Source organism: Mesoplodon bidens (assembly GCF_964165515.1).
Source record: "Mesoplodon bidens genome assembly, chromosome: 2".
Taxonomy (NCBI): domain Eukaryota; kingdom Metazoa; phylum Chordata; class Mammalia; order Artiodactyla; family Ziphiidae; genus Mesoplodon; species Mesoplodon bidens.
Window position 1 is genome coordinate 88,444,335 of NC_138177.1, and position 19,984 is coordinate 88,464,318.

The 19,984-nt window shown below is 38.4% G+C and overlaps 1 protein-coding gene across 1 annotated transcript in view; it reads right to left on the bottom strand.

Annotated features, from left to right (window-relative positions):
• CD53 (CD53 molecule) overlaps positions 1-19,984 on the bottom strand; it is a 31,515-nt gene that overhangs the window by 1,203 nt on the left and 10,328 nt on the right. The window contains exons 2-7 of the mRNA XM_081218295.1: positions 13,020-13,099; positions 11,938-12,126; positions 9,798-9,872; positions 9,129-9,224; positions 1,633-1,713; positions 504-587 (exon numbers count right to left, since the gene is read on the bottom strand). Of these exons, the coding sequence (XP_081074421.1) occupies positions 504-587; positions 1,633-1,713; positions 9,129-9,224; positions 9,798-9,872; positions 11,938-12,126; positions 13,020-13,082 (588 nt within the window). The 5' untranslated portion in view covers positions 13,083-13,099. The remainder of the gene's footprint in view (positions 1-503; positions 588-1,632; positions 1,714-9,128; positions 9,225-9,797; positions 9,873-11,937; positions 12,127-13,019; positions 13,100-19,984) is intronic.

A 19,984-nucleotide genomic window follows, 5' to 3' on the forward strand; every position in this document is an offset into this window, starting at 1 on the left:
AAAAATCATTTCTCTCTGAGCTTCTTGATTAGGTCTTAGCTAATCTGTGGTACACTCAAGACACTTGGGTATAAAAATGGTAGAAATAATACATAATAAAAAAAAACAAAAAACTACCCCCCATTCACCCCTGACTTGTCAAACTAAGCAGAGAAGCAATGAGGAAATTGATTACAGTTTTCATCACCAACTCCTGCTTAGCACACAAGGCCAATTTTTCAAGTGGAATGCTTTATTCATCACAGGCTTTTCCAGACCAGCTCTGTGAGGGACCAAAGTAAGGTTCTGCTTGGTGGCTTTTAATTTGACAATGAAACACTCATTTCCCTTAGGGATAAATTGACCAGATAGATCTTACAGCATATTTTCTGTATGCCTTAAACTGGTAATAACATCATTTTCTACTTGACTGGAGGAGCTCATATATATGTACCTGGTACCATTCTAAAAATTACATTACATCTCATTTAATCCTCAAAGTAGTCCTCTGGTTAAGCTCTTACCTGGATCACACATACACAGATAGTGATGATTCCAATATACAGGAAATTGGAGTGAAACCACAGTTTTGCTTTTACATAGCAACCCTAGAAAAAATTACAAATACAAATGACACTACTATATTACTCAACTTTATCAGGAGGCTTATTTGGGAAGACAGTTTGTATTTTGCCTTATGCCAAGAGACTTAGACCAGGCATTATATTTTTATTTTTTTATATGGATGAAGAAATGGGCATAAAATAGAAAATATTAAACTAGAGACTTTTTTGATATTGTTATCATTACAGTGTCATCTAATGTAGAAGTCTTAGATCTTTACACACTGAATTAAACTAGATCCTAAGACACAGGTCAACAACATATGTCTTTGTGTTTTTTGAATATTCATTAGTGTCTTGGGATTGACAAATGGGAATATAGGCTATGCAATCCTAGGATTGGTTGCATTTCAGCTTCTGCTTCAAAAGCCAGTAAACATAATAGGCCTGCCAAGCTGCAGGGCAGTTGCTTGTTGGTAGGTGTCCCAGTCTTTCTTCACAGACCCTCCCAAATTCCAGAGATTTCCAAACAACTTCAAGTGAGTAACATGGGGTAACAGGACCTTAGGGACTTAGTCTAGTTGAAAGTTGATTTGGGCTTCTTCTCTGGGTCTAGTCAAAAGTTCCATCACCTCTCTCTTCCCCAACTCCTCACTCCTTCACTTATGATTCATTCTGCTAAAGGGTTGGATGCTGCCATCTCCAAGGAAGGAGAGCAGGGAAACAGGTAGAGAGAAGCTTTTCTGCTTCAACCTTACAATTTCACTTTCAACCATAAGAAGACCTAATTCTTGCTCAAGAAAAATCTAGACATAATCTTCTGCCACTATCACATAAATCTTCCCCTCTAATGTAATAGTTTAGAGTAGCAAGATTCTTCATGGCATCTCTAATCTAGATGAACTTATTCTTTTTCTTTTTTGTTTTTCTTATTCGTTTAGTTATATGGGTTGTTTCCCTGGTCTCTCTTTTGTTTAAGGTTTCCTGTTTCTGGCTGGGAGGACTAGGTCCTGTATGACTGGAGTTTCTAAGGTAATTTAAAGTTTAACCGCAGTGGCCAATAGCAGAAAAGTTTCTAAAAATAAATTACCTTAACTTGTGGGTCTGAGGGGCAAGATGCTGGTGGGCTGCCCATCCAATCACTCGTGCCATTTACACCACAACATTGCAGCTGAAAACCAAACCCCAAACAAGTGATCGTTAGTAAGATAACAGAAAGAAAACCATGGACCTTGGAGAAATGGTAGGCCCTTCAGATCTGACTCTGTAGCAGAAAATCCAGAATTAGCCTGACTACTATGGCTCCTTAGAACTAAGTACTTTCAAACCTGTGATACCATTTCCTTCACACAAAACTTCTTGAAGTAGAGAGGGCATATTTAATTTATTCACATTTTACAAATAAAAAATTAGGCACACAGGAGACTTTATAATGGAGGGATCAGGCTGACCACACCTAGACCCATTGTATGGCTGTTAGCATAGCTGATGCTATCTTGGGCCCTTACAGTTTCTCCTGCCCTACCACTGACCCTACCCAAGGTACAGTAAATCACTTCTATGTCATAAAGAGCTTTGTAATTAATATTGTGGCCTCTATGCTCTGTTAGTCCCCAAACAATGATGATAACTTTGCTGATGTACTCCCAGTGCCCACAAGACTAGTTACCATTCATTCTGACTTAGGAATGTATGTCCTGCTTCCAAGCATCTACCTCCATACCCTAAGTTAACTATAAAATTGTCCCAACAGCTCCTTGGCAGTGTGGAGTGTAGCTGCAAATGTTTCCTGATTGTTGTCCTCCAGATCCTAATACTACCCTGTGAGTAAGTTACCCTATAATAAACTGATCCAGTGATTATATGAAGCTGCCTGCCTTGATTTTTGGTCTCAAGATGCCTCCCAGTTCACTGGGCACTTTTCGTTCCCTCCATCACTGGACAATTGGCAAGCCAGGCAGGAGACTTAAAATAATGCAGAAATGGGTGAAGGAGACAAACAGGGAAAAGCTTGTTGTCTGTGGGGGAAATCCCAGGCTGGCCAGCCATTTTCATGTGGGGTGATCTGGCTATATTTATGGAACACTTCAGGCTGGTGCAAGAGTAGAGGGATACCCTGAAAACACCAAAGGGCATACTAGATGTATTAATGGAAGAGGTAGCAAAGCGAAAGTGGGGTGAAAAAAAAGTGAGCAAGCTATTGCAGCTGTTGCATGGCCTTTGTTATGCATTCTAAGTATTAGCACAGAAAAGGAATTACAGTTCACCTGGGAACTAGAGAAGACTAAAGAGGCGCTGGCACTAGAGAGGACTGTCTGGATGGCATGTTCTTCAACTTAGGACATTATATCAAAGAAAATACAACAAGAGGAAGAACATATTGAAGTGATGGAATGTAAGATGGCTAATCTTGACCTAGGAATGCACGTCCTGCTTCCAAGTATCTACCCCCATACCCTAGGTTACCTATAAGACCATCCCAATGGTCCCTTGGCAGTGTGGAATGCATCTGCAAATGCCTCCAAATCATCTGCCCACTCCCAATCCCACTCTGTAAGTTACCCTATAATAAGCTGATCCATTGATTATATGGAGCTGTATGCCTCGCTTTTTGGTCCCAAGATACCTTCTCAGTTTTTTGGGCAGTTTTTTTTCCCTCTGTCCTCTGACACTCACCAACAAGTCTTAAGATCACAAAAAGTAGGACAATCAGATATTCTGTGCCTGCTTACGTGATGCTGTAGGAAATATCTATGTTAGTCTCACCAAAAATGGAACCTTTATCAAGCCTCCAGATTCACAAAGGAGACAGAGACTCCCTGATGCTAAAATACTTTGAGAAGCAAATAGCCAAATCCAGAAATTGGGGAATTCTATAGGACAAACAACCTAATTCCTTTCCACAAATAAATAGCATGAACACAGAGAGATACTATCATAGATTAAAAGAGATTTAGAGACATATTATCCAAATATAATATGTGGACCTCGTTTGGATCTTGGTTGGAAGAAACCAATTAAAAATAATATTTTTAGGTAAATGATTATAGATATTTATTAATGATATTAAGGAATTATTGTAAAATTTTAGGTGTATTAAAAATACCTTATTTTACAAGAAGATTAAACAACACACTTCTAAATAACACATGATCAGAGAAAAATCTCAAGGGAAATTTAAAAATATTGGAAAACGTATATAAAAATGAAAACACACGTGAAAACACAACATAAAAATATATGGGATGCAGCAAAAGCAGTGCTTAAAGGTAAATTTATACACTGAATAAAAATATTAGAAAAGAAAAAAGATTAAAAAATCAATAATCTCAGTGTATATCTTAGAAAACTAGAAAAAGAAGAGCAAATTAAGTTCAAAGTAAGAAGAAAAATAAATGAGAATTAAAGCAGAAATCAATGAAATTGAAAACAGGAAATCAATAGAGAAAATCATCAAAATTAAAAGGTGGCCTGGAGAGATTGATCAAGATGGTGGAGTATGAGGACATGAAGCTCACCTCCCCCTATGTACACATCAAAAATACATCTACATGTGGAAAAATTCTCACTGAAAACTAACTAAAAACTGGCAGAAGGACTCCTGTACAACCAAGGCTGTAAAAAAAAATACACATATAATTGAGCAGGAAGGGAAAAAAAGTGATTAGGTCAGGACCTGTGCCCCTGGGAGGGAACTCAGAGTAAAACGGAGAATCATGGGTGGGATACCGAACCTGGGGAGTGAGTGGTGAGAACCACAAATTTGGAGCCCCAGTCGTGGGGTCCTATGCTTGTGAGAAAAGGTGTCTTGTCTGACTGGAGTACTGGTTGGATCAACAGGAGGGCTGTGGAAGCCTGGACTCCACTCATGAGGAGCGCATGCATGCTGGCTTGCCTCCAAGGCAGGGTGGAGAGATGTTTGCTTTAGCAGCTGCCAGATTTCTTGCAACCACCTACTCACATGCCCTAACTCAAGCCAAGCAAACGCTTTGGCCCCACTCATTCCATGTCATAGTGCAGCACTTGACCTGGGGTGGCCATGACCAAGGAGAAGATGGAAACCGTGGGACACAGAGGTGACCCAGTATCGGGGCGGAGCCTGGGTGGGGCAGCAGCTGCCATTGTTGGTGTTTACTCAAGCAGTGCATCAGAAACATCCTAGATCTCTGATGGAGATTGTTCCACCACCTTCCCCCCACCCGCCATACACTGAGAACCCATGCGGACCCCACCTGCCCTGAGGTGTGGCTCCACAACAGAGCAGGGGAAGCAGAGGCTGGGGGCAGTGATTGGCTGTGAGGGACAAGGGGATTTGCACCCAAGGCTGCTTCTGAGCAGAATGAGGGAAACAATTGCAGGTGTCTGTGAAGCAGCACATCAAAGACAGCTCAGATGTCTGTCTTCAGCTGACACGAGCCAAGAGCCCACAGAGGTCCCACTTGCTTCAGCATGTCCCCTTTCTGGGTCAAGGGTCCCAGTGCAGACAGAGGGGAAAACACACATTTAAAGGGAACAGATCCAGTTCAGGTCTGACTCTCAGGGCTTTGGCTCCAGCAACTTGGACCAGACCCTGCCACTGATAGGGCAGTGATGATCACTGAGCAGAGGGGAAGTTCTGCCTTACATCTGGCTCTAGATCTAGCCCTTCCATCTCTAGTCCCACTCCCCACAAAGGTGATAGCTGTCAGTACACACTAAGGAAAGATGTGACTTGCATCCACATCAAATCCAGCTCTCCCACCAAAGGCTTTGGGCATGCACAGTCTATACAGGGACACTCCCACATAACAACACCCCTTCAAGACTGCAATAGGTAACACTTTCACCTAAATTCATAGAGGCAGAGAAAGTTAAGTAAAATGAAAAGGCAGAGGACCTGCTCTCAATTGAAAAAGCAAAAGAAAACCTCTGAATAAATAAATAATGCAATAGAAATAATTTACAGGTAAAGAATTCAAAATATTGGTAATAAAAATGTTAACTGAATTAGGGAAAATAAGAGATGTACACAGTGAAAACTTTAGAGGGGAGCACAAAAATATAAAAAAGAAAGAAAGAAAGAGTATACAGAGTGGGAAGGAAGACATAAAACTGTTTTTGTTCACAGGTGATATGATCATCTATGATGAGAATATGAAAGAATTGACATAAAAAATTCCTGGGACTCACAAGCGATTATAACAAGGCTGCAGAACATAAAGTTAATATACAAAAGTCAATTGCTTTCCTATATTACAACAATGAATAAGTGGAATTTGAAATTAAAAACACAATACCATTTACACTAGCATCCCCCAAAATGAAATATTTAGGTATTCAATATAAATCTAACAAAATATGTACAAGATCTGTATGAGGAAAAACTCATAAAACTCTGATGAACAAAATCAAAGAAGAACCAAGTATATGGGGAGATATGCCATGTTCGTGGATAGGAAGACTCAATGTTAAGGTATTAGTTCTTCCCAACTTGATCTATAGATTCAGTGCTACCCCAATCAAAATCCCAGCCAGCTATTTTATGGATATGAACCAACTGATTCTAAAGTTTATATAGAGAGGCAAAAGACTCAGAGTAGTCAATACAATATTGAAGAAAAAGAACAAAGTTGGAGGACTGATGCTACCCAACTTCAAGACTTACTATAAAGCTACAGTAATCAAGAGAGTACGGTATTGGTGAAAGAATAGACAAATAGATTTAGAGAGCCCAGAAACAGGCCTGCAAAAATATAGTCATATGATCTTTGACAAAGGAGGAAAGGCAATACAATGGAAAAAAGATAGTCTGTTTAACAAATGGTGCTGGAACAACTGGACATTCACATGCCAAAAAAAAAAAAAAAAGAAAAGAAAGAAAGAAAGAAAAAAATCTAGACTGAGACCTTACACCCTTCACAAAAATTAACTCCAAATAGATCATAAACCTAAAAGTAAAACATAAAACTATAAAAATCCTAGGAGATAATACAGGAGAAAACTTACATGACCTCGGTTATGATGATATATTTTTAGAAGAAACACCAAAGTATGACCCATGAAAGAAATAATTGATAAGCTGGACTCAGTTAAAATTTAAAACTTATATTCTGCAAAAGACAATATCAGGAGAATTAGAAGCCACAGACTGGGAGAAAATATTTGCAAAAGACACATCTGATAAAGGATTGTTGACTAAATCTTAAAAAAAACTCTTAAAATTCAACAATAAGAAAACAACCAACCTGATTAAAAAATGAACCAATGACCTTAGCAGACACCTCACCACAGAAGATATACAGATGGCAAATAAACATATGAAAATCCACATCATATGTCATCAAGGAAATGAAAATTAAAACAATGAGCTACCAGTACACACCTATGAAGGTGGTCAAAATCTGGAACACTGACACTAAATACTCATGAGATGTGGAGCAACAGGAACACCCATACATTGCTGGTGGGAATGAGAAATGGTACAGATGCTTTGGAAGACCATTTGGAGGCTTTTTACAAATTATATATACTTTCACCAAATGAACCAGCAATCATGTTCCTCGGTATTTATCCAAAGGAGTTGAAAAGTTATGTCCACAGAAAAACAACTGCTCATGGATGATTATAGCAGCTTTATTCTTAATTGCCAAAACTTGGAAGCAACCAAGATGTCCTTCAGTAGGTGAATGAATAAGTAAACTGTGGTATATCCAGAAAATGGAATATTAACATTAAAAGTAAATGAGCTATCAAGCCATGAAAAGACATGGAGGGATCTTAAAAGTATATTAGTAAGTGGAAGAAGCCAGCTTGAAATGATTATATACAGTATGACTTCAACTATACGACATTCTGGAAAAGGCAAAACTATGGAGACAATAAAAAGATCAGTGGTTGCCAAGGATGAGGGTAGGAGGAGGTATAAATAGGCAGAGCACAGAGGGTTTCTAGGGTAGGGAAACTACTCTGTATGATATTATACTGATGCACATATGTCATTATAAGTTTGTTCAAATGCATAGAAGGTGCAACACCAAGAGTGAACCCTAATGTTAACTATGGACTTTAGGTGATAATTATGTAGGCTCATCCTTCATCTAAAAAATTGTACCATTCTGGTGAGTGATGTTGATAATGGGGGAGGTTATGCATTTGTGGGAGTATATGGGAAATCTCTGTACCTCCCTCTCAGTTCTGTTGTAAACCTAAGACTGCTCTAAAAAAATAAAGTGTTTGGGGTTTCCTTGGTGGCGCGGTGGTTGAGAGTCCGCCTGCTGATGCAGGGGACATAGCTTTGTGCCCCGGTCCGAGAGGGTCGCACGTGCCACGGAGTGGCTGGGCCCGTGAGCCATTGCACTGAGCCTGAGCATCCGGAGCCTGTGCATCCAGAGCCTGTGCTCTGCAGCAGGAGAGGCCACAGCAGTAAGAGGTCCGTGTACCGCAAAAAATAAATAAATAAAGTGTTTGTTAAAAAAGAAGTTATTATCTTTATATTTAATTTTAAATGATATAATATCTATTATTTGCTTTAATAAATACTAGCATAAAAAGCATAGAGGGTTAGCTAAAACAACATTGGCAAAATGTTGACTATTGAAGCTGGGTGATATGTACCCAGAGATTCATTTTTCTATTATTCTCTTTTCTTTTGTATAAGTCTAGAAATTCTATAATAAGAAGGCTTCTAAACAGGATTTTTAAAAAAAACAAGAAAGAAAAAGAAAGAATTAGGGATCCAGAAAGGTTAAGTGACTTTTCCAAGACTACCCAATCCTGGTCTCTGGGCTTTAATTCCTATGCTATTTCTTTTCTTTTTTCTTTTTTTTTTTTCTTTTTTTGCTGTACGTGGGCCTCTCACTGTGGCCTCTTCTGTTGCAGAGAACAGGCTCCGGACGCGCAGGCTCAGAGGCCATGGCTCACGGGCCCAGCCGCTCCTCGGCATGTGGGATCTTTCCAGACCGGGGCACAAACCCATGTCCCCTGCATCGGCAGGCAGACTCTCAACCACTGCGCCACCAGGGAAGCCCTGTGCTATTTCTTTTACTCCACACTAAGCAGGCATAGCAGGGCCACAGGCGGCTCCATGTGGTCATAATGGTATTGTCTGAGACACAAGCTATGCCAGTATCATGCTGGCTCCCTGACCCCAACACATCAAGGCAGGAATACCAAGTTAATATATATGTTTGTTAGTGGGTTAGGGCATGAGGAATGGGGTGCTGGTGAGCTAGATAACAAGAATGATTTGGGCTACTCAGAACTTCAAAAGAGATTTCTTGCATTAAACAATTTCTGTTTTCAGAAAAATTTTGGAAAATACATAAATGAATCTAGTATAACATGTTTGGGTCTTTCTTACATCTTAGTAAGGCTTAAAAAATAAACCTGAGTGGGTGAAGGGTAAAAGAGAGAATGTAGATAACTTTGTACCAATCAAGCTGATTCCTGTGCTCTCCTGTTTGTGATAGCCAAGCATTGTTCTGAACCTAGGGGCTGTGGACCTTAGATTCTGAAACTTTCATGAAAGGAAGACCTGTCTAGTCCCCAGGGACTGAGGTTGGAGAATTATGTCTGAGCTGAACTGAGGAGGATTCCACTTGTACTCACAAATGACTGGATGGAGTCCCATGCCGCCTTGGTGCTGTTGTCTGAGTAATACTGCTGGATGCTGTCCGTCAGACCCTCAGCCACACAGTCATTCAGCTGGGTGGGGCACATTCCAGCAGAGAAGACATTGTAAAAAGCAAGTGAGTTCAAGGAATAAGGAATTTCTAATGTAGGCTAATAAAATGGTTCCATCTGCTCCTCCCTTCCAAATGGTCTCCTCAGAACTAGGAAGTGAGGGGAAGGATCTTATATATAAGAAGAAATGCTGAGGATGAGATGGCATTGAAGGAAGAAGTACACAGTGGTCTCTTGTCCTTCCAGAACTCTGGTTTTACAAAGGAAGAAAATGCACAATTAAAGCGTGAGTTCTCTTAGGCACTGAGACAGATATTTTGTACTGCCAAACACATGGAGAAAAGTAAATAGGTAAATAGGAGGAAGATAAACTTACTTTTTTACTGTTCTTCCTATTCATCCTTCAAAACACCACTCAAATGCAATCTCCTTCATGATTTTTTTCTCTCCCCAATTGCAATTAATCCCTCTTTCTTTCCTCCTTCTACTTTGATTCTAACTCTATTATAGGACTTATTTTGTGCCACTTTCTTCTCCACTGCACACTACCCAATCTTAGCAATACAAAAATGAGTTTGATTCTCTATAACTTACCTTCTGTTCATACACGAAGAGCAGGATGGCCAAGGTCACCTCAGAAAGGAGGATAATCAGCAGCAGGACAAAAAACTGGGGCAAAGAAGAGAGATGCTCACAGCACTGACCCTCATTCCTCCCCCACTTCTACTCCACCCTGGGAGCATCCAGGCATGTCTCTGCACATGTGCAGGAGGTTCTGTTCCTGCCTGTTTGAGCCTTCATAAGCTTTCTCTTGTTTTGTGAGGAATATTTGTTCTTTTCCTACAACTAGACTCCAAGACTCTAGAGGGAAGATCAGCTGTCTTCTAACTTTGTTCTCTTCTTCCCATTGTGCTTCTACCCATTGTACCCACTGAGCTCCATGTGCATAATGCATAGGTAATACCATTTGTTGAATCAGTGGAGAAGTTTTGGCATCAGCCTATTGAAACAACTGAGCAAAAACTAGTAAACTAAACCATGTGTCTTTAGAGTTTGGGGTCTGGTCCTTTCTGCAAGCAAAGGGCTATTTTGGGGTGGAGGAAGGTAATGGTAGTGGTTGAGAGGAGCCCTGTACAGATGGGGAGAAAAGGTGCTCTAATCATGGTCTTAACTCATATTTATCTCCAACTCTCGGTGCTTATGCCAATCACAATTAACAGAAAACACATTTTCACTTATTCATTTTCCTTCAGTTTTTACCCCAACACAAATTTTGACTACTTAAAACCTCTTTCCCAAGTCTATAATCTTCCATCTTTTGCCACTATCTGGGAACTATCTGAGAACAAGGACTTTCTTATTCTATCCCCCTTTTTTAATTAATTAATTTATTTTTGGCTGTGTTGGATCTTTGTTGCTGTGCGTCCGCTTCTCATTGTGGTGGCTTGTCTTGTTGCAGAACATGGGCTCTAGGTGCACAGGCTTCAGTAGTCATGGCTCGCGGGGCTCTACAGTGCAGGCTAAGTAGTTGTGGCACATGGGCTTAGTTGCTCTGCGACATGTGGGATCTTCCCAGAGCAGGGCTCGAAGCCATGTCCCCTGCATTGACAGGTGGATTCTTAACCACTGTGTCACCAGGAAAGCCCTCTTATTCTATCTCTTGACTCCAGTTTAACAGTTGACCCATAATGGAAAGAAGAATAACCACATGACTTGAGGAAAAAGAAAGGTGATTGGGAACCCATATTTATGGATAGAGCGGCACTGTTATACTGAGCTTTGTTCTGAGCACACCAGAGAAACGAAGAGCTCTTCCTCCATAGATCTTACAGGAAAAACCTAAGTCTAAAGGTGTTCCTTAGGATAGGTAACTGACAGGGAGCAAGTGAAAAGCTCTAGCAACTCTCATGTTAGACCTCAATGGCTGCAGCCTAGGCCTTCACCCAGTTTGGTCACTCAAACTATGGTGTATCTAGTGCAGGTATCAGAAAGGTAAGCATCCTCTGCCATTTTAGGAGTGTTACAGCACTCAGAAGAATCTAGAGACTATATTTTCCATCAGTTAGTGACTCTGAGTCAGATCCTGGAAATATATACTAATGTGAAGAGGATTTAGGCAGACGTACGACAGTTGATTTCAACCAGATATAAATAAGAAATGGGGGGAGATAAATTGGGAAATTGAGGTTGACATAGAAGCACTACTATATATAAAATAGATAACTAATAAGAGCCTGCTGTATCTCACAGGGAACTCTACTCAATACTCTGTAATGGCCTACATGGGAAAAGAATCTAAAAACAACAAAAAAAGAGTGGATATATGTTTATGTATAACAGATTCACTTTGCTGTACACTGGAAACCAACACAACATTGTTAATCAACTATACTCCAATAAAAAATTTAAAAATAAAATAAATGATGAAATCTATAGAAAAAAAGAAGAAATAAAAGTTATGAAGGCAAGTTATAATGATAAGGTCATCATTAACAGTGTAAAATGGATGTCAAGGAGGATAGCAATGCCCTCTCTTATCTATCCCTGGGACCCCAGTCAAGAACAAAATACTACTGGTCTAGACAGAGTGGACTGACCCGAGGTGCCAATTTTATGTTCTTATGATTTCCCTGCACTAATAGGTGAGCTGCCAGAAAACATCTTGCTTGTGGCTTAAGTGAAGGCATCATGTCACCCCACTTAGGGCACCACATCAACTGTGAGAGTAACTCACCGACATAAGCAGGCACTTATTCTCCTTGATGGATCCCATGCAGCCGAGGAAGGCAACCACCATGATAATGGAACCCACGATGACAAGCACATTGCCCAGCGTGAGAGAGGGGAGGTTATGGAAGAGCACTCCAAAGTTGTTATGGATCAGGAGGTAGATCCCAAAGCCCAAAATGCAACAGCCACAGAACTGAAAGGAAGAATCACATAACATTCTGAAATAAAATGTGGTTCTTGAATATCTCCTCATACTCACTTAATTGAGATTAGAATCACCTTTTTCTATTGGTTCTACCCAACAAACTCTTTACCCAGATTTCCCCATGCACCTAGAAAAAAAGTTATCATCTCCTGTGATGTCCCACTCATGACTCATCCTACCCATATCAGATACCAGGGAAAGCTCTTTCCTATGGGTAACACAGTATCTTCATGCTTCAGATTCCCACTCTTGCTTCCAGATCTTCATGATTCAGATCCCTACTCCTTGTTCCCTCTACTGCTTATATATGGTTTTCCCTTTGGAAACCACAAGCATGTAAAGGGAATACCCTGGTTGAGAAGTTCATCTTTCTTGGCAGAAAACTAGAGAAGCCAAACTTTTAAGAATCTTCTCATAGAAACATGAGTACCAACCTATCCTATGTCTGAAATTCAATTGCTTAATCTGGTATAGTGACACCTCCCCAGAAAAGGTGACTTCCTCTTCAATCAGCTATTTTTTCCAAGGGGTCAGGTTTGGGCATGGGGGAGCAAGAAGAAAAGAGCCATTCAATACAGGGAATGTAGAGTCTTAGGTTTCTGACCCATAGATGTCAGCAGTGAGCAGTAATAGCCTAAAGCTCCCAGAGAAACAGTATACCCTACTGCACTGGTATCTTTCAATTTTGCAGGCTTATATTATGGCAGGATGGAAAAAGAGGGGAGAAAATTATCATTCCCTTCTTCTTAGGCTGTGTATACTGCACCTGACCTGGGCATGTGTGGGTTCCACTCCACACCAGGCTCTTCAGGAGAGGAGAGAGAAGGAGAGTGTAGCTAGGAAGAGGTGAGTTCAACCATGCTCAGAAGAGACAGACTTACCCAAAAGATCAAATTGAAGAAAAACAGGACATATTTCAGCAATTTCAAGCTACTCATGCCCATGCTGAGATATTCTTGCCCTGAAAAGTAGAAGGAAGGAAAGAGGACATAAGTGACCTGACTCTGCAAAGTGGTACCAGAGATCAGAGGACACATATGTCCAGGGTTCAAGGATCTCCAGCATCACCTTGGGTTTGAGCTGTGAATCTTTTCTGGAAAGTTTCCCCAAACTTCTTGCTCTTTTAGTCTCTGAACTGAGGAACCAATTGGTTCATCTTGGACACCACGTTTGTTTCAATTCAGCAAGCTAAAGATGCTTAACATTGAATTAAGCACTCTAGAAGTAAGCAAGAGAGCCATTCTCAGAGGAGGCTGAGTCAGTGACACATACCAGGTCAGTGCTCAGGGACTGAAGGAAGCCCTGGGATCAGGGATACGTTGGTCAATCAGCTTGGAGAAGGTCAGTGACTTGATCCACCAGTTTCTTATATACCCTGAGATGCATATACACTCTACATTTGGTCTATGAACTTCTCCACATGAAAACGTAGGGAACATATCTATGCCTCATTCATTCTTCTACTGAAGAAACATATATGGTGTTTTCTGTTCTAGGTGCTGTGGGAGATATAAACATGACTAAGCAATAGCAATCCTCCAGAAAATATCAACCTTACAGCAGAGATAACACTGACCAACAAATATCCAGGGAAGAAACAAAAAGAGATTACAATGACAGCTTGAATTTTTTATAAATAGAATTTTGTTTTTCAGTGAGGACATCAGTATCCACAGTCTGGTCCTCAATTCTAGAGATCCAGATACACAGTTTTGAATTTTCGCTCAGAAGTAATGAGTTTCTGTAGAGTGACTCATATTTTAAAACTGCACATAAGACTGATATACAAAGCAAGAAAGTCAATTTATTGCTTTTTCTCCCATTAGAACTATGTTTCTTCTAGTGCATAGATTGCTTTTATAATCCATCATACCCTCATTGCAGTGTCAAGATACCCAGAAATCAGATGGTCTTAAGGGATAGTTCATTCAGGCTATAAATAAGCCTGATGAGCTACTTATGTTACATAATAGAGTAATCTTCTCTGTTAAAAAGGTCAAATACTTATATCTATCTCATACCATTTTCCTATTTCTTTATTTTGTCCTTATCTTCTCCCTTCCTTCTTATCTTGACCCTCAGAATTATTCTTAATTGTTAATAATTACTTTAACCAAGTTAAAATAAAGGTAGATTTTAATTTTATTTGGAAATGCTTAGGAGGTAAAAAAAATAAAAGTATGATGACTTATTACATAAGCTTTGAAGTTAAACTTGAAGTCAACTTTCACATATGCCACTGAACAGATGTGTGAGATTTGTAAACCTACTTAACATTTCCAGTTACAATTTATCCCTGTGTAAAATGGGGTAATACTTATACATTATAGGGTAGAAGTAAAGGTTAAATCATCTTACCACAGAGACTGATATATGACCAGTACTCAATAAATGGAACCCATGTTTATTTAGATGGATTTGAGTATTTCCCAGGCCTCATAGTCAAGTGTTAGCTGCTCAAAAAGACTACACTCATTTGAAAGTGTTTCTTTGAATGTCACCTCCTTCATCAATCCAGCTGAAAATCTTTGTATTTCCATGGCAGTTAGTACTGTTCTTTGGGACTTGACATATTCATCTTTCATTACTTGATATTGCCTGTGCAAAGGGCTATCATAAGGAATCTCAAAAATTTGGAGATAAGGCCTGGTAAATTTCACATCTTAAGAGTTAAATTAATTAAAAATTCCAGTTAAACAAATAATTTATCCATAGATATATCTTAGTCTTGGAGATACTTGGTCAATGTACAGAGAAAAAAGAACAAACTGAGATTATAACCCTCTCAGACTTCACACATACTATTGGGTTGGCCAAAAAGTTCTTGTGGGCTTTTCTATAATATTTTATCCATAAGATCAATACAAAGTTACAATAATCAAAACAGCATGGTATCGGCCCAAAACCAGATACATAGATCAATGGAAATGAATAGAGAACCCAGAAATAAACCTATGCACCTATGGTCAATTAATCTATGGCAAAAGAGGCAAGAATACACAATGGAGAAAAGACAGTCTCTTCAAAAAGTTGTGCTGGGAAAACTGGACAGCCACATGTAAAACAGAGAGCTTAGAACATTCTCTCACACCATATACAAAAATAAATGCAAAATGGTTTAAAGACCTAAATGTAAGACTGGAAACTATAAAACTCCTAGAGGAGAACATAAGCTGAACACTCTCAACATAAATCATAGCAATATTTTCTTATATCAGTCTCCTAAGGCAAAAGAAATAAAAGCAAAGATAAACAAATGAGACCTAATTAAAGTTAAAAGTTTTTGCACAGCAAAGGAAACCACCAACAAAATAAAAAAAACAACCTATGGGATGGGAGAAAATATTTGCAAATTATGCAACCAACAAGGGGTTAGTATCCAAAATATATAAACAGCTCATACAACTCAATATCAAGAAAACAGATAATCCAATAAAAAATGGGCAGAAGACTTGAACAGACATTTTTCCAAAGAAGACATGCAGATAGATGGCTAACAGGCGCATGAAAAGGTACTCAGCATCATTAATTATTAGAGAAATGCAAATCAAAACCACAGCGAGGTATCACCTCACATCTGTCAGAATGGTTGTCGTCAAAAACTCTACAAATAACAAATGTTGGTGAGGATGTGGAGAAAAGGGAACACTTTTACACTGTTGGTGGGAATGTAAATTGGTGCAACCACTAAGGAACTATGGAGGTTCCTCAAATAATTAAAAATAGAACTACCATATTATCTAGCAGTTCTACTCACGGTTATATACCAAGAAAAAACAAAAACTCTAATCCAAAAAGATAATTGCACCCTAATGTTCATAGCAGCACTATTGAAAATAGCCAAGACATGGAAGCAACCCAAGTGCCTATCAACAGATGATTGAATAAAGAAGATATTGAATTGAATAAAGAAATATATATATATATAATATATATATATATATTAGCTATAAAAAAGAATGAAATACTGTCATTTGCAACAATGTGGATGGGCCTAGAGAATATTGTGCATAGTTAAACATGTCAGAGAAAGTCAAATACTATATGATATCACTTACATGTGGAATCTAAAACATAATACAAATGAGTGTATATGCAGAAGAGAAACAGATTCATAGATATAGAAAATAAACTTGTGATTACCAAATGGGAGAGGGAAGATGGAGGAACAAATTAAAGGTATGGGATAACAGATACAAATTACTATTTGTAAAATACATAAGAAGCAAGGATATACTGTATAGCACAAGGAATTATACCCATCATCTTGTAATAACCTATAATGAGTATAATCTGCAAAAATACTGAATCAATATGCTGTACACCTGAAACAACACAATATTATAAATCAACTATACTTAATAAAGAAAGAAAATCCATAGTACTTTTGTATATTAGCAACAAATAATCAGAAGTCAATTTTTAAAAAATACATTTACAATAGCATCAAACTATGAAATATTTAAGGATTAATCTTACAAAAGATGTGAAACACCTACACACTGAAAACTAAAAAACAAACATAAATAAACAAAAAAACATTGTTGAGAGAAATTGAAAAAGATAGAAATAAATGGAGAGATATACCATGTACATGGGCTAAGAGACAGTGCTGTTAAAATGTCAATTCTTCCCAAATTTATTGATAGATTCATTGCAATTGTAATCAATGTCACAGCAGACTTCTTTGTAGACATTCGAATATTGATTCTAAAATTCACTTGGGAATGCAAAGGTCTTAGAATAGCAAAAAAAAAATTGATAAAGGACAAAGATGGAGGACAAGCATTACCTGATTTTGCTACTTTCTATGAAGTTACAACAAAAAAGAAGGCATAGTATTGGCATGAAAATAAACAAATAGATTAATGGAACAGAATAGAGAACTAGACATATGTGAACAACTGATTTTCAACAAAGATAAAAAGTTAATACAATAGAGAAAGGATATTTTTTCAACATGATACTGGAACAGTTGGATATTGCAAATATGCAAAAGAAGTTAATTTGGATATATATATATATATCTCAAAAATTAAGTAAAAAAATAGATCATAGACCTAAATATAAAACCTACAACTATAATACTCCAGAAGAAAATATAGGAGAAAGTATTTGCAACCTCGTTAGGCAAAGAATTCTCTGATAAGGCACCAAAAGCACAATCTATAAAAGAACTGATAAATTGGACTTCTATAAAAATTTTAAAAACTTCTGCTGTTCAAAAGATACTGTTAAGAGAATGAAAAGACAAGCCACAGATGAGGAGAAAGTATTTCCAAATCACATATGAGATAAAGGGCTTCTACCCAGATTCCAAAAAGAAGTTATGGGAACCTCTGACTTATAGGAAGTAGGTCAGAAGCACAGGTTACAACCTGGGTTTGGGACTGGTATCTTAAGTGGAAGGAAGTCTTGTGGGAATGAGCCCTTTACCCATGGGATCTGATTCTATCTCTGGGTAGACAGTATCAGAATTGAGTTAATTCTTGGACACTCTGCTGGTCTCCAAGAATTGCTTGTTAGTGTGGGGAAGCCGCCACACACACGTGTTTGAATTAGGTCCAGGAAGCTAATTTACAACCTAGAGCTCTAACAACAGGTGAATGGATAAGCAAACAGTGGTATAACTATATAGTGGTATACTACTCAGGAATAAAAAGGAATGAACTGTTGGTAAACTCTAGAGCATAGATGAATCTCCAAATGATTAAGGTGAGTGAAAGAAACAAGACAAAACAGGAGTACCTAATGTGTGATTACAGTTATATAACATTTTAGAAAATGAAAACTATAGCAACAGAAAGCAGATGGATGATTGCCTGCAGACTGGGGTAGAGGAGTATGGGGTGGGGTAAATAGAGGGGGAGCAGGGAAGGACAGGAAGAAGAGATCACAAAAGACCATGAGTAATCTTTTGTGAGTGATGAATATGTTTGTTACCTTGGCTGTAGTGATGGTTATTTTATTTTATTTTTTTAGGTAGCTACTGCATGCAGTCTGTATTCTTTTCCTATTGTTGTCACAACTTAGCATCCTTTTTTCTTGATTTTTGAATTTTATTTTATCTTTTTATACATCAGGTGCTTATTAGTGATCAATTTTATACACATCAGTGTATACATGTCAATCCCAATCCCCCAATTCATCACACCACCACACCCACCCACCTGTGGCTTTCCCCCCTTGGTGTACATCTGTTTGTTCTCTATATCTGTGTCTCAATTTCTGCCCTGCAAACTGGTTCATCTGTACCATTTTTTTAGGTTCCACATATATGCGTTAATATATGATACTTGTTTTTCTCTTTCTGACTTACTTCACTCTCTATGACAGTCACTAGATCCATCCACGTCTCAAAAAATGACCCAATTTCGTTCCTTTTTATGGCTGAGTAATATTCCATTGTATATATGTACCACATCTTCTTTATCCATTCATCTGTCGATGGGCATTTAGGTTGCTTCCATGACCTGGCTATTGTAAATAGTGCTGCAGTGAACATTGGGGTGCATGTGTCTTTTTGAAATGTGGTTTTCTCTGGGTATATGCCCAGTAGTGGAATTGCTGGATCATATGGTAATTCTATTTTTAGTTTTTTAAGGAACCTCCATACTTTTCTCCATAGTGGCTGTATCAGTTCACATTCCCACCAACAGTGCAAGAGGGTTCGCTTTTCTCCACACCCTCTCCAGCATTTGTTGGTTGTAGATTTTCTGATGAAGCTGATTCTAACTGGTGTGAGGTGATATCTCATTGTAGTTTTGATTTGCATTTCTCTAATAATTAGTGATGTTGAGCAGGTTTTCATGTGCTTCTTGGTCATCTGTATGTCTTCTTTGGAGAAATGTCTATTTAGTTCTTCTGCCCATTTTTGGATTGCATTTTTTGTTTTTTTAATATTGAGCTGCATGAGCTGGTTATATATTTTGGAGATTAATCCTTTGTCTGTTGATTCATTTGCAAATATTTTCTCCCATTCTGACGGTTGTCTTTTCATCTTGTTTGTGGTTTCCTTTGCTGTGCAAAAGCTTTTAAGTTTCATTAGGTCCCATTTGTTTATTTTTGTTTTTATTTCCATTACTGTAGGAGGTGGATCAAAAAAGATCTTGCTGTGATTTATGTCAAAGAGTGTTCTTCCTATGTTTTCCTCTAAGAATTTTATAGTGTCAGTTCTTACACTTAGGTTTCTAATCCATTTTGAGTTTATTTTTGTGTATGGTGTTAGGGAGTGTTCTAAATTCATTCTTTTACATGTAGCTGCCCAGTTTTCCCAGCACCACTTGTTGAAGAGACTGTCTTTTCTCCATTGTATATTCTTGCCTCCTTTGTCATAGATTAGTTGACCATAGGTGCGTGGGTTTAACTCTAGGCTTTCTATCTTGTTCCATTGATCTATATTTCTGTTTTTGGGCCAGTACCATATTGTCTTGTTTACTGTAGCTTTGTAGTGTAGTCTGAAGTCAGGGAGTCTGATTCCTCCAGCTCCGTTTTTTTCCCTCAAGACTGCTTTGGCTATTCGGAGTCTTTTGTGTCTCCATACACATTTTATGATTTTTTGTTCTAGTTCCATAAAAAATGCCATTGGTAATTTGATAGGGATTGCACTGAATCTGTAGATTGCTTTGGGTAGTATAGTCATTTTCACAATATTGATTCTTCCAATCCAAGAACATGGTATATCTCTCCATCTGTTGGTATCATCTTTAATTTCTTTCATCGGTGTCTTATACTTTTCTGCATACAGGTCTTTTTTCTCCCTAGGAAGGTTTATTCCTAGGTATTTTATTCTTTTTGTCACAATGGTAAATGGAAGTGTTTCCTTAATTTCCCTGTCAGATTTGTC